The 27,011-nt window shown below is 38.5% G+C and overlaps 1 protein-coding gene across 2 annotated transcripts; it reads right to left on the bottom strand.

The window, feature by feature from the left end:
- Nucleotides 1–1,052: 1,052 nt before the first annotated feature.
- Nucleotides 1,053–18,630, bottom strand: LOC146475247 (vitellogenin-like). 2 transcript variants are annotated; one of them, XM_085115599.1, is made up of 27 exons: nt 18,573–18,630; nt 18,101–18,115; nt 17,574–17,719; nt 16,987–17,274; nt 16,566–16,742; nt 15,573–15,733; nt 14,814–14,857; nt 14,359–14,459; nt 13,756–13,919; nt 13,508–13,676; nt 13,075–13,224; nt 12,586–12,783; nt 12,100–12,341; nt 10,972–11,063; nt 10,577–10,701; nt 10,160–10,465; nt 9,601–9,748; nt 8,764–8,995; nt 7,736–7,918; nt 7,060–7,159; nt 6,179–6,383; nt 5,071–5,354; nt 4,105–4,360; nt 3,693–3,820; nt 2,928–3,155; nt 1,967–2,159; nt 1,053–1,271 (listed from the first exon to the last, which is right to left on the bottom strand). In XM_085115599.1, exons 1-26 carry the CDS (start codon nt 18,613–18,615, stop codon nt 1,977–1,979), a joined length of 4,368 nt encoding a protein of 1,455 aa, XP_084971725.1. In that variant the 5' UTR covers nt 18,616–18,630; the 3' UTR covers nt 1,053–1,271; nt 1,967–1,976. The 2 variants fall into 2 exon arrangements, with proteins under 2 accessions (XP_084971725.1, XP_084971724.1); XM_085115598.1 differs by having other exon boundaries at nt 1,053–1,273; nt 1,975–2,159.
- Between the last annotated feature and the right edge of the window lie 8,381 nt (nt 18,631–27,011).

Genomic DNA, 27,011 nt, shown 5'->3' with positions numbered 1-27,011 from the left:
AGTTAATTGCATGAAACGTCCGACTCTGTTATGTCTTTATAGTCTTACCACCGTAAGTTAAAAAATTTTAATACAATGTCTTTACTAGTCTTACAGTCCTAACATATCTCCGAGGAGACCTCTCAGTATAAGCCCGGGGGTTTCTTGAGCACACCTCGCCACTTCTTACTTCTTCTTTTACTATTATTATTTACTCTAAACTTATGTACGATCCTATTCTATTATTCACTGTAACTTTCTACGTTTGTATGTCGTGGCGAATGAATAAATAAATAAATAAATAAATAAATAAATAAATAAATAAATAAATAAATAAATAAAACGACTACGTGGGAGGTGAGTTCGTTTCTTCGCTGCAACGGATTTTAGTTATCTTAACAAAACCATGATAGTTTTCGTGCAAGTTTCTAACTTTTATGACTTTTAAGTTTGTAGATAATTTGGTATTTGTTGCTGATTATATAAAAATAAACCTGTATATGTATATTTTTTTTATTCGTTTTAAGGCGGTTCTTACTTTAGCGTCTGTGGATGAAATCCTAAAGTGTGACCATTCAAATGAAAGCTTCTGAACAGTAATTTTCTGTGGTGCTGTTTATTACGCTGTACGAGGCGGACTCTCGTAACTTACATAATCCTCAAAAAACGCTACTTTCCTAAGCGTGTTAGTTTTATTAGTATGCCATATGAGGAGACTCTACTGCTTCAGTGAGTCCGTGAATAACATTCTAATTCTTCGCTAATAACAGCTGTTGCATATAGTACTTTTCTGTAGTGTTTTTTACTGGGATCTTTAAGGTATGTCACAACTTCTCACTTAGTAGATGAAACTGAGTAAATTTCTAGCGTCTACGTATGACTAATGAGGTGAAAGCTGATGCTAATCAACACACTCAGCGGTGAGAAATTTGTTTGCAATGAATATCTTGACAATGTAACTGTGATAGGCATTGGGTAGACAAAAAAGCTTTTACGGGCTCAAAATGCTCTCAGGAGAAGATTTCAGTGAATGAGAAATGTGTGTAGTTACTATTAACACAACAAGACACAAATGAATGCTTCGGTTTATTTAAAAATCCCTTCACCTTACAAAATCCTTAAACAGCAAAAATTCGGAGCCCTCGGCTCAAGCAGTTGTGTTTTATGATGCACTACCTAACTCAGACATTTTCTTGTCCTAATTTTATGTTTGAAATTGAAAAACAACTGAAATAAAAAAAACGTTAAAAGGGCGGTTCCGTTTAGATCGGTCTCTGTTCTTGCTTCACTGTCTCTGGAAAGAAATAAAAACAGTGGTAATATAAATAAGACAATTGATTTCAAGTAGTTTACTCAGGCTTGGGAAGGAAAAATCACCAGCAGCAGTACTTTCCTGAGGTGGTTTATGTTGTAAAGAGTGGTTCTAACTTTTTATCAGGCCCCAGTTGTTCAAAGAGCGGATAAGTCGCTATCCAGCGGATAAAATGTATTGGTTGGGGTACATTTTATCCGTTGAATAGAGTTCTCCACTCTTTAAACATCCGGGGCCAGAGTAGGGGACGTAGTCCCCGGTGTGGTGGTCGATCTCTATCTCTGATTTCATCTGCCTTTCACATTAATGTGTGGGTTGGGTGGCTGGATGAGTGGGTGGGTGGGTGGGTGGGTGAGTGAGATCAAAATATGGACTAATAGCGGCTGCCAGTCGGCGCCTTTTCATGCAGCTGACGTCCGATCTTACACCACAGAAGAATTGTAAACCGCCATTAAGACTATGTAATACGTGCGGTACATTAGCATTACCAAAATACATTACTAATAAAAAGGTAAACCATGACCATTCAAATGAGAGCTATTGAGCAGCGTCTTCCTTGCGGTACTGTATGTTGTACGTGCAATCTTCAGTATTTGTGACAATTCAAGTTCCTTTTTCGGATGCTGATTGGTTGTTTTACCAAAGAAACTTCGAAATTTACTCTAAATTTAGAACCAACCCACCTTTAACACTTCTCCTGCCAGGACTGGATGAATTGCTGCAGCTCCTGTACCTTATCCTGTCGGTCTTTGAACTCATTCCACTGCTCGCCATTAGCGTCACCACACAGGCCACGAACGCGGCTGTGCAGCAAAGGGGACGCATACACCTGAATCCGCTGACCTTCAACCGTGGCGTGCAGGCCCAGCTGAAGAGAAACAATAAATGCGCATATGTTTACTAATAAGGGATTAAGTTTTTTTTGCAATGTTTAAGCAATCTATATGTTTTGATCTTGGGACAAAATCAATAAAGCTACTGAGCAGCTGACGTCGGTGTGTTCCTGGTAGTTCTAACTTTTGAATCTGTGGATTAAAGGGGAAGTATCATGGGTTTTTTTACCTCTTGTTAAAAATGTTGAATTAAGACCTTCACTTTGCTACAAAATAATTCTGGAACAACGAGAGGTGAGAAATCAACTCAATTCTTGACAGGAACAACTCGTCCTCTGCTCTAGCGCATTTTGAAAACAAGAATATGATAACTTGAAAAACATTAGCCCAACATTTTTCAAGTTTCAATTCTTACGGGCCTACTCTGTCTCTGGCCAGGGGCACTAATCTACAGTCGTATTACTTTTGGGTGATAATTTATAACAAAACTTGACAATTATATTTTGTTTCTGTTGTCAGACAAAGATTTTGGGATTTTAAAATGACATCAAATTTTCGTGATACTTCCCCTTTAAGAGAGCGTGGCCATTCAAATGAAAGTTTTTAAGCACTATTTCCTGTGATGCTGTTTATTTATATTTTTATTTCTTTGTTTGTTTTTTGGATGTCAACTGAGTTGCGGATGAAACCCAACATCAAGATCTTCTGCGTTTGCTTTTAAATATTTGTTTTGGAGTCCATAGTATTACTACTTATGAACTATGGCAGACTTGGCACTAAACGTTTTTTAAAACAAACTTTACCTTTGTCGATAGCTGAATCTGAGTCTTCCCATCAGGCGTCTGTACCTTCCTTACAGTGGCACCAGCCTGTTTTGATTGGCAGGCTTTTTGAGAGCATTGTTGTTTCTGGCCGTCAATCAAAATGGTTGAATCTGGTTTGATTTCCACCGTCTCTTTTGATTGTTGAGACTGTTGCTGGATGGATGCCATCAACGTTTTTTGGCCTTTTGCGTCGACCTTGACGGTGAGCTATAGGAAAAGAGAAAGAAAAACTACACAAGATCGAAATGTAACCTCTACATTCAGGAGTCTTACAGTTCCACTTAATTTTTGCAAACTCTGGTTACGGTGACATCATTCAAGAAGATCACACGGACTCGATCCTTGCCGAACGTACTTCGGTGTTTTTAACGGGAATACACATTGAAGAACAAGAGGCTTCCGCAGTTCATCTCCTTTATTTTATCGTTGGTTGTCAAGTGAGCTTGTCCATTTTCATTTGTTCTCGGTGATTTTTAATAGTCTCAAACTCACTGACATGAGAATTAACGAGAATTTTAATTCTCGTGCCGCTTTGGAATCCATTTTCGTTCCTAGTATAAACCGACTCAGAACATAATAAAGCGTCTTACCCCTCCCCACCCTACCCTTTTGCGTGCACTCCCTGGAAAAATGCTACAGAATTTTCCCAGCCAAGTGGCCGAGGTTCTGATGGATTGAGAGATTAGGGGTATTACTACTTCCATGCACAACATTAACTAACACCGGCTTTGTTTCCAGTCATACCTGGATTCTGCTCTGTTTGTCTTGCCTGTGCTCCTGTGCTAGGATATACGGACACTGTCCCCTGATGTTATGCTGGTATTGTAGCTGATCAAATACCTGTATTTTCTGGTTCTGCATTTCACACTTGGCTGAGAACAAATAAGGATTTAAAGCCCAAAACGTTAAACCTGTCAAACCTAGAGTGTCTTAAACGTTCTTTACAAAAATTTCTTCAATAGGAAACACCAAGATAAGGTACAACTGTTCAAAGACGATGCATTTCATTTACAAATCTGGAACCACCGTCAGTATAGAATGATGTCGAAGAGTAAGTCAATTTGCTTGCTCTGTCTAAAATACTTTTCTTAAAGATTCTCATGGATGTAATTCACGGAAAATATCAAATGCCCACAAGCTTAAAGATCATTCCTACCATAGAGGCTGTTCTGGAGATCCTGAACACTGGAAGGAAAACGCTCCAGCCTCATGGGGAGGGACAGGTCGGTTCTATCGGCTTCTGCATCCGGGGTTCTCAGCTTCAGATTGGCAGTCATTGGTGACGTGAGTTGAAATTCAAATTCTACTTGTTTGTTTTGTTTTTCAGTGCGTCTGATCCACGCAAACTGCTGCAGCGCATACCAGATTTGAGGCTCCCACTTATAGAAAAAGTCCTTCCATTGTTCAGGGAGCTGTGTAATAAAGAAAGAAGAAACTAGCGTTATTTTATTGATATGCTACTGTGTTGTGGTCCCAATCTTATAATTATTTTTTCTTTCTTTAAATTTTTCGAGATTATCAATGGCTGATCTCTTATGATCTTCAACACGTTTCTGGAGGCGTCGGCGCTTATAGCCGACATAACCCGCATCACACACGTCATGTTTATAGCTCATGCACACAACGCATTGCATTACATGGTGGTTTTGGCTCGTGCATCTTAACATCATGAGATTTTCCTGTACGTTTCGCGGTCCTCATTCATGCCAGCGTTGTGGATTATTTCTAAAATCCTTTATTTCAGAATGTAAAATGCTAAACAAGAAATATAGCAAGTGCTAGACAACTTCTGTTTTGTAATTTTGGACAGAATGGCATAAGTGGCGGATAGGGTAAACTCGCGGCAGACGAGACACAGGCAATCAACACCTTCTGAGCTTAACTTGCACGGACAGTTCTGTAGTATGAAACAACTCAGATGGTGTTGGTATTCCCTACTGGACGGGATGCTAGTCCATCGTAGCATTAACCCAGCAGTGTATTACCGGTACCCAGAAACCAGGTACACCAGGGTAAAGACAGGGAATGAGAAAAAAACTTTCTTAAATGATAAGTGAAACAACAACAATAATAAGACACAATGCCGAGAATTACATGTACTACGCGTAGCTACCGTCATTACCTCTGTCCACCGTGCCTGTAGGCGTAAACGCTTGCCCTGGTCTTCGATTTTTCCTGAAGCATTCACCTGATACTGAGCCTTTCCCGTTCTTCCAAACTCTACTTGCAGTCCATCACCATTAGCAGTTGCTTTCATCCTGGCGTCTTCATATCCTTTCGCCTGAATACTTTTGCACTCGATCTCCACTTGCCTCTTATCATTATCGCCTTTGTAGGTTATCTTGTATGGGATTTTGCGTCCGACTGTTTTTGATGAAGCATTGATTTCACCGAGAATCTCTGTTGCTGCGAAAGAAATAGAACATAAATAAACTATGTTCTGAGCACATTTCTGTCGAGATGAAACTTTTGGAATTTTTAAAGTATAGTATAAATCACTCCTGACTGCTAACATCTTGTCCATATCTCAGAGAGGTAGACAAATCCTCAGTCTATATCACAATCAGGCCAAAAGGTTGTTTTAAATAAAAAGGGCGCTATTGGATTATACCAACAACTTCTTTACCAAAGGAAATTTTCAAACCCCCAGCACACTTTTCGGAAGACAAAATTCGATCAAAACACTTTCAGATGATTTCTTGGCACATTTTTTTCTAAAGTTTGGCGGTAAAGTGAGTAATGTTAATTTGATTGAACATTGTTACGTTTCAGAAGTTCAGTTTAAACTGGCCAGGCAAACTACAGTAACATGACAGAGTACTTAAAGAGTGCATGAACAGTAACCCCTGATGAGCGTGGCTTTTTCATTTAATCTGAATATGTTAATTAACTTTGTTATCCTGCCGAGGGAGTCGAGTGTTTTCATAAGCTTGGCTTGTTTTAAAAATGCTTAAAATTGCAGTTATTTCACATTTACCAAAAGGTTAAAAATGTGAAATGTTCGGGATGTTCTTTTTTTTTTTTTACAAAAAAATTGCCCCCAAATGTTTTCTGCAAAGGGCTAAGTTTATGAAAAAATGGAATCTCTCCCACCTTATATTTCACTCATTCTATCAACCTTAGTTTAAGTGTTATTTGCGAAGCTTGAACAGAAAAGTCTTGACTCTTCAAAAACCCATCCCTAAAATTATCTCGACACTTGTTTGTGTCTTAGAGTAATTAACTCTTACCTTTGTCGGCCTTCTTTATGATGTTATTCCACTTTATCGAGGTTGGCTTGTCTGTGGCAGGCGCTATCGAAACGCGCACCTCAGTCTGAGCAATGGACGGGAAGACTGGGACCTGATGAAGTCTCAAAGACGAAAGATCAGGGACTTGCGCCTCAACACAAAGCTGTACTCCAAACAAGTCCTCTCCTATGCAAACTTTTTCAACCTGAAACAAGAAGATAAAAAATCAAGGTAATTGAGCTTCGAATAACTGGGTCTTAGTTACTTGTTTTGTGTTGCTTTTGGCTCCTTTTTAGCTCTATTGTTTGTTTATTTTTATTATTTTAAATTTTTTTATTTTTTCTTCCTGTGCCGCGGGTTTCCCCCCTTTGTGACTCCAACAGTGTCAAAACTATGTCCATGAAACCTGGACGGTGTAAAGTCTGTCAAAATTGCTTCCTTTGACGTCCGCAAAGTAGGACGTTAACGTCAGATGACGTAGGAAATATGTCATTTGTTCTGTACATCCGCCATCTTGGATTTCTTTAAAACTTTACAAAACCGTTCATAGCAATAAAAAAAAAATGGTAAAATAGTATTAAATTTACAACGATATACTGGTAAAATGGTAAAAAATGGGGGTCAAATTTTCGAAACATGGCTGTCAAAATCTTGTGAACAATTGAATGTCATACCAAACTGTTGTCAGGTATATTATGGGGAAAGATACAGAGGTTCATGCTGTTTGAACGTTCAAATTCAGCGCGAGCACTTTGTGCACCGCCCTCCACCTCCCGGGTTTACCAACAGAGCTTTTTACCTTTTTTCCTCGATGGAGGGTATTACAGAATGATGATTCTGTTGAGTATTCTCCAATTCATCAATCTACATTTTAAAGTTACCTGGCGGAGATGATCGGAGTTGAGATCCATAGAAATCTGTTGTTCCTTTTGCTCCCAGGTTTTTGGATCTTGCTGTTGAACAAATCCTTGTGTCCTTGCCCTGGACAAAATATTCACAAACACAACCTTACTCCCCAGCTTTCAATTTATCTGTCACGGAGTAGCACTCTTACCAAAGAACAACCCTCAAAGCTTTAATCATCCTTCCGTGTTTTCTTAGTTTTGTTACAATGGAAATCAGAGAACTTGATAATTTATGAGTCAGCATGCACCAGCTGATGATTTTCTTTACTCTCCCCACAAAATGCTAGACATTGTCTTTACACTGTACGGAGAATTTGGTTGTTGCATGATCAATAGAATTTTGTCCAATATCTTTTTTAAATAATTTTAAAAGTAGTTTTTACACATTTCTGGTATTACTTATTGTAACTTAATACTGATCGGTATGTCCGGGCTCCTGTTGATAACAGAATCTTTAGTTGGTCAAAGGGCCATCCTGAGATTTTCTAATTAAGGGGGCCCATTATTGGAACCACTTCTTGTAGCATAATAAAAATTCCACAACAATAATATTACGCTTCTTCCGACTGAACGTTTACGACTTCCACTCCACGGAGATAACTTCACCTTCTCTAGCATTTTAGGTTTGAAAGACAACCAGTTGTTTACTTACTGGACAAACGCGATATCTCGCTGTGCCTGTGGTGTCTTGAAATTAAAGTTGCATGACTTTCCAGCTTCAGCCTCAAAACCAGCCTTCTGATCAGGTTGAGCATGCGCATCAGCTTGCATCTGTACTCCTGTGCGTAGGAATGGTGTGTGGAGTCCAACCAAGGCGTGAACATGTGCGTTTACACTGAGAAAAAAAAAAGCAACTTATTTTGTAGCACTACTAATTAAAGCATTTTCAGAACACAGAAATATTTCACCCAAGTTCGCCTGTCAAACGTGAATTCTCAGATAAGGAAAGGTTCTTTCTGAGTTGGCTGTAAAAGTGGTATGCCGGGAACGAGATTGAGTGGTAAGGGTAATCATTGAAACGAAGACGAGTTTAAATAGCGTAAACTTCGAAAATAAGCTCCGGGGCTTATAATTTGCAAAGAAGGGGCTTATATTCGGACAGGCATATATATGGCCGGGTTTATAACTGGAGAGAAATTTAGTGTCGACAATTTTTTCAACATTGGGGCGTTTGCTACGTGGCACAGGCTAGAAATTCGTGACAACGTCATCCATCTGGACATGCCAACTTTAAATACAACAGCAATACACTTTATTGAAAATGGAACGCCACATATGCTGCAAACGTCATGCCATTTTAGTAGTTCATACTGAAATACGCTTGATCATAATATCCCAGAGCAATTCCCTGGTATAAACCCTTGGGGGCTTACATTCGGAGGGGCTTTTTTGCGTTTCGAATTTGGGGGGGGGGGGGGGGGTTATATTCGGAGGGACCTACTTTCAAAATTTTACGGTATCATAAATAAAAATAGGTTGGGCTTGTAAAGAGGGCGATTTATATAATTAAGATCAAGGGGAGATCATGAAATGAGGCAAAATAACAACCCACAAACATGAGGCCATATTCAAGGACAAGAGTCTGTAAAAAATGTTCTATCAGAGGGCTACATGGAAAGGTCAGGTGCTAAATCTCGAACAAATTTAACAACTTTCACAACATGCGTTAAGTTTTATTACCTCGGTTTAATCTCAACATTTCCGGTTATTTTCTGGTACTGCCAAAACTTCATGAATGATGGCTGCACATTCACTTCTGCACCTGCGATAACTCTCACTGCAGCAGCGGATCTAAACTGCATGTCCAGCGGTATTCCAGCCAGGGTTGGGAGCATGCGCCGGGCATTAGTCTCCAGGAATGCTTTCTCTAGAGTTTGCTGAATCACTATTTTATCCTTTGAAATAACTATACCTGAAGAGAAATAAAGAAATAAAGATTGTAGATTTAACTTTGTTTCATATGCCAGCTTTATTGATGGCAAAATTTCACCGACTTTTGTTCAGCCTATTTTGATTGTGCACGTGTTTTATGGTTTAAATGATTGCTTTTTTGTATTATTTTCTGTAGTGCTGTCTATTATGCAGTACAAGATGGCGCTTTTTAAAGAGTCTATGTATTTGATCCCGTAGAAAAGTCATTCAAAAAAGAAATCACAATAAATAAAACAAGGAAAGAGAGAGATAAGGAGAGAAAAAGAAACAAGACCCAATACTGTAGTTATTTACCGTGGTGTTGTTTACTGCGCGATACTGGATGATTTCTGTGGATCTAACCCTTAACTCCGACAGCCATTTAAATACAGGGTGAATGTTGAACAGTGATTTTTTGTAATACTGTTTGTTATGATGTATGCATGAATTATTTTTTTTATAAATGAATAAAACGGAAGCATAGATTCTTGCTGATATATAATGATTTTTAAACCTTTTGCATGATAAGCTGTTTTCCGTTTTTAACCGAATTGAAACAGTGAAGTAATCATGCTAGCTTTGTGGGTGTGTAGAACTACTTTTAACCTTCGTCTGGGTATTCCACACGACTCTTCTTTCCTTGAAGTAGATCTGCTACATCATGCGCTAGTTGATCCACAGTGTCCTGTTTAATTTCCATGTACTTCAATTCATTGCCGTACAGCTTCATGAACGCAGATACGTGGCGTTGTTTCTACAGCAAAGAAGAAGACATTTTGTTTTCAACTTCTGTATTTCTTATTTCATTTTTAACTGACCAGGCTGTCTTAAACTTACAAAGGCAAGCTCCTAGTTTGCTCCAAGCTCAACTGGTGATAGCTGGCACCTACAGCTGCTTCACTATGTGGGACGTCTAACACGTTTAACTGTATGAATCTAGTGCTAACCCGCTGCTAGTCTCCTTTTAGCTAACGATAACTTACTTACTTGTGTGTGGAAGGTCACCGTACGGTTTGGTTGATTCCCCTCTTGAACTCAGAATGCTAAGATGTTAAGATGAAGACTATGTAGCACTACATTCTAATGATGCTGTTTGCTGTCAGTCTTCTTGTTGGTTTTGGGAGTAAAGGGTAAATATCTAACAAATTTCTCCTTATTAACTCACAGTTTGAGCATCAAAACTTGAATATGTCTGGCGCGGTTTTTGACTTCCTGTTGGTCGAGACGTTAGTCGAGATGAAGGTCGTGCACTGGTCGGACCTACCGATGGACGAGAGGAGCTTCGGCGCCTGGCGTTGCTAATTGTGCGTTGCGTGGAACGTCCTGAATCTGTTCCATCATTGTCGTTATCTGAGCTATAGTCACTGAGCCATGACAGGAGCGATCCCCAAAAGGAGCGCTTCTGTCGGCTACGAACTTGGTTAATAATGTCGTCTACTATGTCATCCATGTTTTCGATTCGTGCTCCAAACTTAAAAACAAAAACAAAAAATCATTCATTCATTTAATTTTTCTACACAGAAGCCCGCGCATAAAACCTGCCATAAAAATGATTTAAACTGATAAAACACGACACTATTACCTCTAATGCGTTCATCTTGTAGCCCAAAACGTTTACTTGCAACCTAGCGTTGAAATTCCTCGGCAGCATACTATCTGGCACGTCAAGTTTGTTTGCTTCAAACTCAAATCCTGCTTGAAACTTTTCTGTTTGAAAATAAAAGAATGAAATGAAAAATATGATACATGTGTGTATCCAAAAGGGAAGAAAGTAAGGACAACAACAGAACATCAGTAATGGAAAGATGGCACTGAAAAGGGTTTAACTATTCTGAATTTGGAAGCCAAAGGGTTAATGATTGCAAAACATTATGTTATTGGTAATTCTAAGCAGTTAAAAGAGAATAACCAAGTGACAAAAAGGATCAGTTTTTTGATAAGCAAAAATTCCATGGCAACCGTCAAGGGGGCTCTGACCTGAGTGTTGAGCCAGTCGCATTCCTTTGGAGTAAGCCAGTCCATAAGTCATCTTTGGCATAAGTCGAAGAGCCCTACGAGCCTGCATTGACCTGAAATAACAGTATTGTCACAAACCGAGTGTTACAATAGCTTCATACGAAAACGACAAGAAACGGTTACTATTTCTTTTATAAACCAAAACGCTCAAAATAATTTTCCGTACGTGCTTTCACAGTTGTAGTAATTAACATTCTGCCACTCATACTTGGCCGAGTAGTAGGTACATAATGCGATAAAGATTTTTAATTATAATTTCCTGAAGCCGAAAATGTTAAAAAGATGATACAATAACTTTCTACTTTCAGGATCAAAACAAAATAACCAAGGACTTAAATTTCACAATAAGTCTAAATACTGTAACCCTTTATCAGACAAGGTGCTTCCTGAAGTATTGAGAATGTGTTTACAAGTGATCTTGAATCACTCGGCTCGATGGCGTACGTTTATTTGCCCATACTTGAAACACGATAATTCAAAAACGAAAAGAAAGAAAGAAAAATAAACAACAAATTGAAACTGTTTAGTATAGTGAGATAAATGCAAGTCGCAGTTAACAACTGTGAATACGAGCTACCCGCGCTCTCTGAAACATTTGTCACGTGATAAGGCCAAATGTAATACGACCTTAGTTAGATATTTGTTTTCTCTTCTTTCTTTTTTATCTTAACTGATTTCTCTGATTGATTCTCTATTAGTTTTTAGAAGGTCTTCTTGTAGTTGTATGTAGTACTTGTTGTTTCGATCGAGACCGTAAAAAAGCGTGGCCGAGCAGTTCAAAATCCTGGAAGTCCCAGGTCAAAGTCGCGCTCTGACTGATCGCTGGAGTTGTTTCGAGGTAGTCCCGAGTTCACTGAATTAATCGGCCTTGTTGTTGGGCTTTTTGATCATGTTATGTCGATTTGAATTATTTGTTTGTGAATTTAAATGATTAAATGCTCGGTTCTACTACCATCTTGTGCGCTATAAACGCTGACTCTTGTAAATAAAGTTTAAACATGGTTGGGAAAAAAAAAGTCGAAAGCTGAAGGATGGTATAATGCGATGCACCTGTTGACAAGATTTCTTTGGAATAATTGAGCGTATTACCTTTTCTTTGTTAAAACATTGTTGTGGTAGGCGAGGGCTGAGAGATGTGACATAACGAAAGAGGCCACCTGGTTGCTTCGAGGTCCTTGTCGTGGGTTATTAATCTCTCTTCTCACAGTATTGGCAAGGGCCTGTAGTGTCGCGAAGTTGGGTCCTGTGTCCAATAGTAGTGAAAAAATGGCCATGCGTAGTTCTGCGTTTTCTTGAGGGTCAGCAAAAATTGAAATAAGGCGTGGATAAGTCTAAAACCGAAGAAAGAAATATTTTGAGACAAAAAAAAAAAAACATAAAAAAAACAAAAACGAGAGTGGTGTGGGGAGCTTCTCCCTATTGGGGACTGCAGTAAAATTGAGAATGCTTGTAAGTCTCTGGTATGTTCAATGAACAGAAAGATTTTTGCGAATGTAAAACTAAACGAACATTTTAAACATGTCGATACATGAAAATAGGGTTACTAATCAGCTGTTGCTAAACTGAGTAACTTACTTTCTCCTTCGCCTGTTGTGCTATGCGCCTGAGAGCCCAAACACACTGCACTCGGGTGTGAAGAGGTTGTTGCAGGTCTCCAAGAATCTGCTGCAGTTTTTCTCGTGCTTGGGAGCTCCCTGCGTTTCCAAGAGTTTTAATGAACGTGAGTCTGTCTTGCGGCGATGTTTGTGGGTTGTCAAGCTGGTTGAGCATCTCCTATTGAGACAAAATTTTTAATTATATAAGATTTTTTAATTCTTTTTTTTTTATGTCTTACTGAAGAAATAGATTTCACGGCAGCCATTTACTGTGTTGTCGCAACACTTGTATATTGAAGTTCAGAGTGTAAACTGAGCTCTTTCTGCAACTACAGGTAACCATAAATCGTTTTGTCGTCCAACCAGAAAGAACAAGGCACGGAAACGTTTAAAGTTCTAGCCGAAAAGAGCCTCTGTGAAAAGTTAAGTTTAACACAAATTGTATGAGTTAGTGCTAGTTCTCCTTTACCTTAACGCGCTGCTGACAGGCCGCCACAGTTTTCGTGTCCTGTTGGAGACTGGGACTCTGGTTAATCTTGTTTACAAGGGCACCAAATGACAGCAGACAGTGACGGCGACATGATAGATCTTTGCGCACTTGTTCTTGGTTACAAATTTGCTAAAACGTAAAATTGTAAAAGGTTTTGTTTAATTTTACTGTGATCATAAATGACCTTATTTCTTACAAGACTTGTCACTTGTCACGCACTTATTTAGCACTTCTTTCTCAACGCTCGCAACAAAAAAGTGCGTGACGAGTATTTAAGATGTGTGTCTGATGCGTCTGCATGGAAAGAAAAAGACAGCAGACCCTGCTCTTTTAATGCGCTCCTCGAAAATTGAAGGGTCTTACTAACTTGCATGAATTTTACATTGTGCGATATTACTTGTCGCTCGCTCACCCATACTGCATTGATGTGGTCAGCGGTAGGTCTCGGAGCAGTTGCAAGTCCCAGGAACAGTCGCTTAAGCTCGTCTGGTTTGAAGAGTTTCCTTTTCTGAATATTTTCGTTCAAAACTTGAAAAGCCTCTCTGGTTCCCACATAGGAAAGGGCGTCCAAGCAAAACTTCCTGCAAAACAAAATGGGGGAGGGGGAGATTAAAACCCGTTTTTTTTCTATTTGTGGTTTTCCACACGCCCTCACCGTACCTTTCTGTCTCATCCTGCCGTGCCAGCATCTTTTCAGCCTGCCTCTCCAAAGTGCCTTTGTTGCATTTCCTCAACTGCTGAACAGCTTCAATAAACTTCTGTGCTGCCTGTTGGCCAGCGGGCTCTTTGGCAGCTTTGCACATTTCGTTGACACATTTTTCCGCCTATACGAAAGAAGAACAGATGTCTAGATTAGCAGAATTTAATTTTTGTTATTTAAAACAGATTATTTCCTAATCGCTTTGCTGTAATTTAAACTGAAGATATGACAGCTCTCTATCGTAGATAACAACTGATTTATATTTAATAACACGTTCGAGAAAAATACGTCTTAGGATAACCTAAAAGAATGATTTAAAGAACGACAATTAATAAAACTGTGGGCTCCGTTGACTTTTCCTCGCAGGATTCCCGCAAAGGGACAAAAAATGAACTGAAAATCCCACATAAGATTTTGAAATATACAGGAAACTGAGCAGTCACAAGAAAAACAAACTTGATTTTTTGCGAGTTTAAAGTTACTGGAATTAACTTCCTGCCATTTTTTTATTACAAGCTCTGTTCTGATTGGATAACAGTGATTAATTGGTGACAATCTCTCACCTGTTGAGCTGTTTGCTGTTGCCGCTGAGTATCTTCGCGGGCGCGTTTTTCGGGATTCTCAGCAGTGAAAGTCTGCCCTGCCTTTTTTGTCAGTTCGGTTGCTAAAAAGAAAGGAGAAAACGATTGTTCATCAGTTCATGATCTACCGCTGAAACAAAGACAGATTGTAATTCATACAATGCTAGGATTGTTCTTGAATCCCAAAACTGATAAAATTTCCACTGAATTTTCCCTGCTGCCGCGGTCATGCAGTTCAATTCTGCATGTATCAAGACAATATATAGTTGATCATCTTCTTTGTTCTCATTACCTGTTTATTAAATCACTGGAATTCCAGCGGTTACTTTTTTTAATTCAAATCATCTGTCTGCTTACCTATAAATGTATTGAGAAATTATATGTATAGATCATCTTAAAATACGGATTAAAGAGCCAATTTTTTTTACGATACTTACAAGCTGCACGCGCATCAGATTTATTCCGGAACTGCAGATTTTGCCTGTTTGTAGGAAAAAACTTGTTTTAATATTTTCGAAGGTCTACTTATCGACAGTTCGAAAGTCGATCTTTACTTCTGTACTTAACATGAACAAAAAGAACTGTCACACATGCTTTGTAGTTAATATACCCAGTACAATACAGGGCTGAGTTGCTCGAAGCATGGTAAGCGCTGACCATTGGTTAAGAGGTATTAAAACCTATAGGTTGTCATGGCATTTAACCCGGGTTAGCGCTAACCATGCTTCGAGCAACTGGGCCCAGGAGTCTGATTTTAAACCGAGTCAATACGGAAATAAAAGCACTTTTTAGTAGGTCACAACATCGATATTGTTAGCCGGTCGTCGTTGTGGCGGTCCTGATCAATCAATCTTATTGTAATTTGCAGTAGCTAGTGTGTATTAAGCGTCAAGAGAGTAATTTGTAATGAGTCTAATAAATCCACTTGCTGTTATTCTTACTAGCTCCGCTTTTCGCTCGACCAAACCATTTCCCAAGCCATGCCCCTGTTTTTTGCTCGGTCGGAAATAAAAAACAAAGTTGCATAAGAGGATTCGCGCCTTGTGATATAGAGGAGGAGCCAGCTCAGATAACCTCGTTCTGTTACTATTTTCCGTTCTTTGAAAGAACGAAAAAAGATACTGATTGGCTAAAAACGGCCATGACAAGTTGATTATCCTCTGGGGGTTCTTGTTTACAGGGATTTTGTTGTTTACCTGGCTGTGACAGTCACTTGTCCTGCCGATTGAGAGAATGGTGTGATCACGTGCTGCTCAAATGCTTCTGCTCTGTTGATGACGCAACCAGCTTCTTGGGAACAGCTAAGAGTGTGGTCGATCTGCCCAGCCGAGCGGTGGTATGGCGCATAGCCCATACTCTGTAGAGGAATTAAGGACAGCACAAGTAAATTATTTGAAGTAGTCAAGGTTTGGAATAGGTTCGGAATAGATTACTTCTTCTGCTGAAAATTCTGAGTTGTACGTAGGAATGTGGAGGACCACAAGCGACATTAATCCTTAGTTCTGGGCGAGTTTATCTATTTCCTTGCAATGTAATGCTTCCAGTAGGTTGGTGTAAGGTAGGCCAAAGTAATGATATACTTTGGTTGTGGTTTTATAGCGTAACTGAACTCAACTGACAGTACTGCTCCTCTTTAGTTGTTCACTAAAAATGTGATTTTCTCCATAATGTCTTCAGTAACGCTTAACAAGCTCAACACAAATTGGCTTAAGTAATAATTTTTTTAGCTCTAACCTTAACCTTGACACTAAACATAATGTAAAGATGAGTCCAAACATATTCAGGGTTAAGGGTAGGATTGTTGTGACTGAGCACTCTCGATGTCAAACAGAACCATGTAAGGTTGTTCTAACTTTTGAGTCCGTGGATGAAATCGTAAAGGTGTGACCTTTTAAACGAAAGCTACTGAACAGCACTTTTCTATGGTGCTGTTTATTATGCTGTATGTAAGATGGTTTTAACTTTTGAGCCTGTAGATGAAATCTTAAGGTGTGACCATTCAAATGAGGCTACTGAATAATACTTTTCTGTGTGCTTTTTATTATGTTATATGCAAGATGGTTCTAACTTGTGAATATGTAGTCGAAATCTTAATTAAGTGTAACCATTCAGGTGGAAGCTCTTCATTAGCAGCATGTTAACATTTTTTTTAGAGCAAAGTCTTCACCGTGCATACTCGTTTGTCTCACCTGCTGGCATTCCTGGCACCTCTGTCCATAGTAGGTATTCTGGCTAAATTCAGGCCGCTGACTGCATTTGTCGTAGTTGATCACTTTGGTTACCTTGACAACCTGTTTCTTCTTTCCAGCCTGTCTGTTTTCCTTATTGATGAGGTAATTCACTTGGCAGTCGCCTACTGCTGTGGACTAAACAGGAAAAAACAGGATTAGCAAGTATGACATGGTGTGTCTTGAGAGGGTTATGAACTACGCCATGATTTGATCACCATCCCTGCCCCTTTATGATTAATTAATCCCTCTTTAAAGCCGCATAAAGCTTGTGGGGTCGTGTATACAACACATAAAGGAATACAATGATGTTTTCACTACTTATCACGTCTATGGGATTTGTATATGGGTTTATATCATGACTTTATTACTATATTCGAACCTCATGTTGAGAGACATATTGTTTGCCATGTCTTTCTTCCTGAGTTTGTTGAGCTGAGATTTGGAACAGGTTAACGAGCCCGCGTTTTATATTCAGCGACCATTCAGCGTCCTGAGGATGCGCATTGATTTGTTTGATGCTGCCATCTTGGGGTTTAAAGGTGATTCTCACAGGTCTGGAAAGTTCCTTCTGCATGGCTTTGAGCACTTTATCGTCTGTTGCCTTCTCTTGCTGCTGTTTGGGGTCCTTTCGGTTTTGTTGGACTTCCTTTACTTCAATTTTTTCCAGCTAAGGTGAAAAATGATCGAAAGAATCACACACTAAAAGATGAAGTTAAAATGTATCGACTAGCATGTGGCAGTTAAAAGACTATGTAAATAGTGCACATCTGGGGCTAGGTTTACTTGCCTTAGCTAATGCTGTGACATATTAGTTGTAAGGCTCAACTGTTAATAGGCCTGTGAAAAAGTGACTACTTTGGTGAGCACCATGAGATGTCCTCTAAATGGAGTGGTTTTTTTTATCTGCGGGAAAAATTAAATTAACAAGGATATATAAAATAATAGCTAGATTGAATGACTGCTGACCGTGAGTTGCATCTCCGTTTTTCTGATGACATCAACATGCGCCTGACATTTTACTCTGAGTCCCAGGCTCTTCGCTGATCCTCCAAGCACGGCATGCGTGGTATCGATTTGGTAGTCGTGCGTGTAGCGCTGGCCCTTCTGGTAGCCTACAAATCAATTCAAAATATTACGTTTAAAGTAAACAGTTGAGTAAAATTACTGCAGAATGTATTTGAAGTCTAGAAGAGTGTGTTTTTCAAATTTCACTTTACATTGGAATATACAGACTTAAAGCAACGCAAATGTAAAGCAAGTAACCGTTCGATTTGTTTTAGCTACACTGACCCGACTCATCCTAATATGTACGTATGATTATTATATTATTTGACCAAGTAATGTTCATAATAAGACATATATTTTCGATGTCTACCGAGTCAGAGACTGTTATAGTGACAAATGAGAGCTTCAAACTGTTTATTGCCTGAGAAATAAGTTGAATTCAGCTCACAGGCCTAAGAATTCGGCTCAACACATGACACTCTACTTACCTAGATACATTGCAGCTGAAAAGAAAGAGAATAGAAACAGATCAACTTTAATTCCACAGAAGTATCAAAACAAAACAAAAAAAAAAGACCAAAAAGGGGGGGGGGGGGGGGGGGAAGAGAGAAACAAAAGCAATGATAGAATGGAACTACTAGAACTTCTAGAAATTGCAACTTTCTTTGAAATCTTCCTTCGATCTCAGAACCGTTTAATTAAATTTCCCTAAACCAAGAATAAATTTCTTAGCTTTTAACTTGTCTAAAAGCCGTGATTGGATGCATCTAAAATGTAGATACTGAAACTGAATTTCTCCATTCAGCATGATAAATCACCAAAGTTTGCGTGAACAAGGAAGTCCTATACAAATTATAACTGAATTTAACTGCTTCAGAGATGCATATCCACGAGCAAAATTATATTCATGTTTACTTAGTGAATAATTCTACAGAAAGAAAGAAAACCAATACTACTTACATGCTGCCCCCAGGGACAGGAGAATGACCCAAAACGCATTCATGGTGACAGCTAAACTGGCGACTTTATCAACAAAGGCCGGCTTTTATATACTAACTCCTGGGTTGAATGCACACGTTGAAACTTCCTTGTAGTCACAACATCAATGCCTTAACTAAGGAATTTTTCACTTGCGCAAGTGTAGATTGCAGCCAAAATAAACATTTCCTCTAATTAGCCACAACAATAGCTAAATGAATGTATAAATTTAAATTATTCCTCAAGGGGTTCTAGACCCTCGCGACTTTCCAGACAGCACTTATAAGGACGCATTTAATATATTTTTTAACTCAGCCAAAATAGTGCCTAACTTTACTAAATTGTCAATCCTTTCACCTCATGTTTTGTTTCAACAAAATTTAAAAAGAAAGATCAGAGGAAGTCGTACTTTGGATGTTATTTAGGAACTCAAAAGGAGAAACGCCCTGCACTGCACAGAACAATAAATAGCCTCCCAAGCCTGACGACTGTGTGGGAGGCTAAACAATAAACTGCCGAGTACCACAAAAAGAGTATACTGCTCGTGATGCCCAAACGTGAGACTCTTGGAAACTTAGAATAGCGTTAAAATGAATCCCAAAATGACCCACGACTTGTTCATGTGATTGTAGTTGAGTTATATGGTAAATTGTCTTTGCCATAATTATAGTCACAACACAAAAACTGGACAAATTGTTTATGTCTAATTTGCAGATTTTATTTCAATCCCATAACCAGACTTTGACTCGTCCATTGGGGTCCTACCATCACGCCACAAAACTGCATTATTAAGGCAAAATTTAAATGAGTGCTCAATGCAAAATATAATTTAACTTTTTAAACACGTACACAAAAAAATGTCATATCTTTTCTAACAAATAATGTAATGACGCAATGTAATAACTCTAAGATATGTTAAAGTCAACCAAACTAAGTGGCAGGGCAGGATTCCATATTAAAAAGTGCTGCTCAAATTTTCTCCAAGGGTAAATGTATGTAGTGATCTAACAATACACTTCGAAACGTCTTGATACACCGGCACCTGCTTAATTGCCGTTATTATAACTTCTCCTCCTTTTCAGGAAATCGAAAACTTCACATATTTCCATGCATCACGTATAGCCATCAAAACATGCCCCCTTTGTAAACCAAATTAACACTGAAAAAAATTTTAAATTTTTGACCTTATTTCTGACTAACAAGGCTAATAGAAACACTATATATCGTATAAATGGGAGGCCTCTATACTAAGTATACTGTACGTTGTTTCGTGAATTGTATTACCTGTCATAAACTGTAACCGAACATGTCTTTTTCTGTTATGGATGTCGTACTCACTCCGTACACCCAATCTAGTTAGCTCAAATTGCGAAAACACGTAGTCGTAATTTATAATAATTCAAGCTTTCGTAAGTTTGTAATAACACATTCAACTTTCAACTTTATTACTTCCATCACAATAGGTAATTATTTATATAGAATATGCATTATTAATACTGAGAAAATAACAATACAAATGTGATGAGGATCGAGTCTGAAAGCAGAATAGCTTGTAAAGATATAGACCCGCTGTAACTTGCTTCGTAATACTTTAAGTCTTTGTAATGAGGAAGTATCCGTTTCTTTCTAACATATGAGAAATATGAACCATGTACTGTCGTTAGTGGCAACAACAGTGTAAATTGCAATACGTATCGTGAATTGTAATAACGGTTGTCGTAGGTTGTGATAAGAGTAGCGGAAGTTGTAACAAGACCGGTCCGGTAATTTGTACTAGCGTGGGTTGCAGACGTCTTTAAAATGACATTGCTAAGTGGAACATTGTCAATCAAATTATTTTACTATTGCTACAAAATATTTCAATTTTAAAGCTTATGTCACTCTATACATATATGTCAACCAAAAACAACCAAAAAAGCTTAAATCAGCGAAACTAAAAAGTGGAAGGCAGGTGATGGTCGATCATATTCAAGCAATTTGCGCGTTACTGAATATAATGGTGGTGATTTATATTCCAAACTTACTAAGCGTAGGGTATGTAAGGCATATGTTACTGAACCAAGTAAATGGCTTGTTTCGTCAAGAGTATCCTTGTAGCTCTGTGGTTGAAGCGCCTGACCGGCCACGATACTGTAAGTCACTCATGCGTTCAATTGCCTTCAGGGACTCATTTTTTCTTTATCCTGGTGGGATGCTCGCGGCGATAAGCTCAATATAGTTTGCTTACGAATTGAAACACTGACCTTGTCATTCAGGAATTATTAAATTTTGCGTCAATAAATTATGCGTTGGAAAGTTATTACATTGTTTATTGAAAGGTAATCAGTGCGTTAACTTGTTTCATTTTGCATCGATTTTAATTTTATTATCAGTTACCATTACATCTTACGGCGGTTGACGGCTACCTTTTGAATTAGTGGAAGCCTAATATATATCAAATTATTCATACAGTTTAGCCAATTTTTCCCTTGATGATGGTTCCATTTTCATTTTTTCATTTCTATGCTACACCAAATGAATGATTTCTTCCTGGGTTGTAAGACTTCCCTGATCTTGACTCTTACGACTTCCGCTCAGTTTGTTCAAACACGAATTTCACCTTCCATGGGAAGGACGGAGCGTTGACACAACCCAACCCAAACAACGTTTTCACCTTCCATGGGAAGGGCGGAGCGTTGACACAACCCAACCCAAACAACGTTTTCCAACTCAGTTAAGGTGCGTTTTCTGTTGGCCCTGGGTTCTCTCAGTGCTCTCTTTCTTTTCTTGTGGCAAAAACGTTTGGTGCGCAGGCTAGTTATTTGGAGTCATAACTGTTAAAAAAATATGTTTACATTACCTAAAACAACATTATGATCATTAAAAAAGGAATATCAAACGGGAGGTAAGCGGCATCCTGCCAGAAACTATTGTTATTTCGAAAATAATTTCGCCGGATATATTCTCATTATTTTAAAATAACCGGATTATGCCTAAAAAAAACACGCCTATCCGGGAAGCCACAACATCAGCAACATTTAGAGCCTAACGCTTTTTGAAAGGGTACGTTTCTTGAGGCTATTTTAAATTTGCTTTTATAATCAGTGACAATTTCAGTGCATGTGATGGCAAGTCATATCTGCATCTTAACGTTTTCCAGATTTTCTCCGGTAGTAATTTATACGATTGTCAAACTCGTGTAACTTTGTGAACATCTGTTTGGTAGACACGTTTCCACACCTGTTGGTCAGATGACCATCAGCCCTCGCCAAAGCCAATATGACCACTGATGAGGATTCACTTCATTACCAAACAACGCGTCATTCATGAGATTCAATAAAGCTGAAAGCAAAAGTAACTAAGGAAAGCTTGTAATGGTGGCCCATTGCCTTATTTTGTCTTATTCTAATTATTCTACTTCATCCTTGAGTTTCCTGCCTGACCTTGACTGGGAACATTTATAGTACAACTTAGGCGTGCCAAGCAATTAGCGGTAACTATGTTCAAGACGATCAATTTTCTCCTTCCGACATCTCAAGTCTAAGAAGTCCTTTTAATTGCTACTCTCTGGAACAGGCGTCCCTCTCAAGTAAAAAACCAGACACTGACTCTGAATTCTTTTTTAGCCTTGTTCTTCCCTCTCTGCATGTTGAAGTCTTTCAGTACTTTAAGTATTACATTTGCATTGCATTATTAAGATGATACATTAGGTATTAATAAATTATTATTATTACCATTAGCAGTTGTTACAGTAGCTTTTTATATTTTACTTGGAGACACGGCTAGATAGAAGTGCATATTTTATGAATTGATACTGTCATTGTCAACATTTCTGATATATTTCGTATACTATCTGTTTGAGTCTGAAGATCGATCTGAAAAACTACTGGGCAGAATATTTGTGTGGTGATGTTCGTTATAACGTATAAGTGTTTTCTTACTCTGAGTTTGTGGATTAACCCTATTGTGCAAGTGTAAGATTTTCGGTTCGATTCGTTTTCCAATGAATGACATCGAAGTCACGTTATTTGAAACAAATTTAGACCACCTTATAATGTGATCAAAATACGTTATTTTTACCACTATTCATTATCCCGCCGACCCAAACATTTTATTCTGGAGACTTCGTGCTTCACATTACAGTCACAAGGGAAAAACAGGAAAGCTTTTCTTGAGTGTGGTCTAATTCCATTCACAGACGAGATTTGTTTTCTCTGGCGATGGGTTGTTTAGACGAGCGGAAAATTTCACACTGAAGCAAAACTGAAGCACATGGTGGTCTATACATTGTATAAACATAATGCCCTCGCGCGCTTGCCCCGCTTGGCTTGAAGGAAACGGAAACGACTGCTACGCAGGCTATAAACATAACAGTACCTCATTCTTGTCCATTTCTGCATTTGAAACTTAGATGCGATCGAGAAATCCCCTCAGTTGCACAGGTTCATAATAATAAAGACAATTCACTACAGGCCAAAGAGAATTTTCAAATCTACGTAAATACTTTCTCGAGTTATATAACTGAATTTCAGTCACTTTAAAAAAACTATTATATTCCCATGAGACACTACGAGTTCTCTATTTCTTAATTATATCGATGTATTCCTATAAAACTAACTCAGAACGGTGCTTTCCTGTGGTACGGTTATTTTATTATTCTGGATATTAAACCGGTTCTTATCCGTGCCACTGCGGTTGAAGTATACTGTTTTTCTTTAAATCACGAAAGTTATCGAGACCAGGACCGAGACTCCTCGTACTAAGCCTACTCCTGCTCGGTCCGTCTCTTTCTTTGGCAGCACCCTCACTATGCCACTTTTCCATTGCTATTGATGCTTTCCAGGAGCCCAGTGCTTTCTTAGTTTTGAAGTTTATTCAAACCTTCTTCCGATTTTCAATCTCTCAGTATTATCTTATTTTTCCCACTCGTACTCGGGTACTCCCAACAAAGGCTTTACCGTTTTTCTTGCCACCACCCCCCCTCCCCCCCTTCCCATGCCAGTCCTGAATTTAGCAGCATTTTTCCGTTGAAAATATCCTTTACGGCATGTACGGCACATACTAACGCGAGATAATGACTAGGATGAGTGATAACGAAGATTGCGCTGCTTTTCTTATGAAATCTTGTATTCCTCGTGTGTTCAAGACCCGTTACACGGCTATGACTGTGCTATGGCAGCCGCCGCATGCATGACCTCTGTGCTGCTTCGGATAAAAAAAAAAAAAAAAACCATTTCCGGGAACTTTGTCTCGATTTCGACACATTCCTGAGAGTTTTATTTTCTACTAAAATTCTCTTTCGATTTAAATTTCATTTGCCCCATTTTGGCTCGTCGTATTACACAAGAAGATTGAAAGTAGACGATTTTATTAATGCAGCTGTAGACTGCGGTGAGGCGAGGAGGGATTGGGGAGAGGAAAGAAATAGTTGCTCAGCGCCCGCGTTTCTCGCGGCTCGCTAGAATCGCGTGCACGTGACAGAACTTAGGAGAAGAAAGAGATGCTCGCAGTCTAATGCAGCTGTCATGCCGCGTTTAAGGTGGCTTTTACTTTTGGTTCTGTAAATGAAACCTTCAAGTGTGATCAATCAATTTAAGACTGTTGAGCTGTCTCTTCTTGTGTTGCTGTCAAAGGTGGCTCAAATTGAGATCTGTGATCTGTCTCTGTTATCCTAAGTGTGCCCATCGCGTTGTTTCCATAACTTGTTTTAAAAGCAAGCTCATTGAACAACCATTTTTTTTAACTAGCTGACAACAGTCGTGAATATATGAACTTATTAATGACAATGCAGTGTCTACTAAAACGAATGGAATTATGTCAAATATGCCGAGACGTTTGACCTTGCTTCTATCAGTAAAGCGCGCGCAACGATAACTGTGATAGGCTAAATCTCTTCCAGTCGCATTATAGACCTACTCCCCGGAATATAAAACAGAGGTTTTTTCTTGACAGAAAATCCTGCTAATTATTAGAAGTATTAACTGTGGAGTGACAAAGAACGTCCTGTAATAACAATTTTATTCATTTACTGCTGACCTTATTCACCCGTTAAACGGCTTAGCTAATTAAAATGTCTTGGAAATGTTAAAGTGAAACATTAGTTTCAACAGTCTCTGCTTACTATTTAGAATTTGACCTCTCTTTGAGAGTATAAAATCCACTTTTACGAATTTACCAGGCATAGTCTGTATATCGATTCTCTTTAGTCACCTCCTTCAGTGCCTTCCTCAGCATTTTACCATCATATTCAGCGCTTGTTGGTTGTATTGTCATTTGTCTTCAAAACTTGTCAAATGCGCTTCTGAAAGATAAACTCGGTTTTGTGGCGTTCTTAAAACGACAAATCAGCATTCTAAATAACTCAGATAGGTCTGGAATTCCCGCACGAATTTTACTCTTTCTGATATAACTTATGTAATGACGTGTGACACTTTATTCACGCGACATTCAACCCACAAAAGAAGTGCCAAACTAAGTAATAAAAAGAGATAATAATAATAATAATAATAATGATGATGATGATGATGATGATGATGATGATGATGATGATGATGATGATGATGATGATAATAATAATAATAATATCAATAACAATAATAATAATGATGGTGATGTTAAAAATAAAGCTGCTGACGATGATAATGATAACAACAATACAAAAAATAATGTTGCAGGGACCATAATAAACGGAATAAGCTGTCGCACTTTCTCTTTCCAGTTCAATATTTTTAATGGAAAGGGATGCTTGTACTATACGTCACTCAAAGTGAAACCGCGAGGCTACTACAAGACGGTACCCTGCAAAGCAAGCGCAAGCTTTTGGCTGTTTGACCGTGCGGAAATAAACTGAGGACAGAGCTAGAGAGAGCAATTCGCTCTCGTCCCAATTTCCGCGCTGTCAAAGAGCGAAAAAGACACCAAAACCCTACAACGGAATAAAGAACAGGACAGATTAAAAAGAGATAAATAAATAAAATCAAATGCTATTCAATGAAAAGATAAAAAGGTTTAAATGCCTACGTTTCCAGAATAAGTCTACTACAAATGAGTTTTTGAAACTTTCTGTAAAGACAAGAGTAGTGAGGGGCGCACCAGTTAGGCCTCTTTTTCGCGGGGGAATCTCATTAATACGCGGGGGCATAAATTAACGACGATGACGTCACCGCCTATTGTCTTGATCACGCATTATAGGATGACGTCATATTTTAGTTTAGTCTTACCAACAGGTTATGAACTGGTTTGACAGGTTGATCAATGATGTCATGCTCTATTTTTAACTTATGGCAGTCATGGTAGGTATTACCGGTTTGACAGGTTTTTGAAGTTATTTTTGGATACATGACATCATAAAGTATATTACATACATACTTTATTGTATAGCTCCCCTTGGGGGGTTTTTCTGTCAACATGAAAATAAAAATAATAATAATGAAAACTTTTTACATTTGGATGATAATATAGAGAGAGAAAAAAAAATACGATAATAAAAAAAAACGATGAATTAAAAAATTCTTAAAAAGTCTTTTTTTAAAAAAGACGCTACGTTTTCCCGTGTTTCTGATATGCTTCAATAAATGATTGTAGATTTTTTTGCTCCACGGAAGATGAAAGCCCTTTGGCCCTTTGCAAACCTACACTTGGGTAGTGTGAGGTCATTATTTTGCCTGGCGTTCCTTTGGTGAATTTTTGAACGGTGTTGAAGTCATTCTCAAAGATAACCGGGAGTTAGGTTGTTCATTCATTTGTATGCAGTAGTCTATTTTCATTGTCCGTAAGCGTATGAAAAAGCGATTACTGCCAAGCACATTATTCACGAATTGTGAGTTTCAGTAATAATCATACATTTTCAGTGATTCTATTTTGGATGAATTTGATCGAGATTGTGATTTTGTCGGTTATAAAAGATGAAATCATACATCAGACATCGGACGCGTGTTTCGATTCACGCACCGTTAGTTAAGCTATTATGTTAATTAAGTTGAGCTTTGTCGAGGATTAAACAGTAAAAACAGTCTTTTGTTCTCTTTGTTTATCAAATTGCTCCGAATAAGAATATTATTACGGTTGATCGATTCCTGGCTGCTTAAATTAATTTGCATGTTATGTTTGGCGCGCACTAAAAAAAGTAAACACTCTCAGAATTTACTGAAAATTCTTTATTTAAATCGTTCAACAATTCAAGTACAAAGTAAAGTTCTTATGACAGCGTTAATCATCGTTATCCTCTTCATCGCTAGGGGGATAGAATGTCATTTTTGATGTCCTTTCATCCTTGTGTCTGATTGCGCCACAATTTAATTAAAATTCATCCTCTTGAGAAGCCTTATATGGATGATTTCTGTGAGTTCGCCGGGATCTTCTTGAGGGACGATCATCGTCATCCAGGTAGTTTTTAAACCGAATTCGAGGTGGTTTTTTTCTTTTCTGCGTAGGTGAGGGTAC

The sequence above is a fragment of the Pavona decussata genome, unplaced genomic scaffold (genome assembly GCF_977016875.1).
Source record: "Pavona decussata unplaced genomic scaffold, jaPavDecu1.1 SCAFFOLD_84, whole genome shotgun sequence".
Lineage (NCBI taxonomy): Eukaryota > Metazoa > Cnidaria > Anthozoa > Scleractinia > Agariciidae > Pavona > Pavona decussata.
This window is presented reverse-complemented; position numbering and strand designations above follow the sequence as displayed.

Bases quoted from the DNA above. Each gene is read 5' to 3' on its own strand.
- LOC146475247 (XM_085115599.1), bottom strand. From the start codon at position 18,615: ATGAATGCGTTTTGGGTCATTCTCCTGTCCCTGGGGGCAGCAT. The intron at 10,702-10,971 runs GTCAGAGCCCCC...ATTTTCAAACAG, and splicing joins GCGACTGGCTCAACACTCAG to AAAAGTTTCAAGCAGGATTT. The intron at 8,996-9,600 runs GTTAAAAGTAGT...ATTTCTCTTCAG, and splicing joins TGTGGAATACCCAGACGAAG to GTATAGTTATTTCAAAGGAT.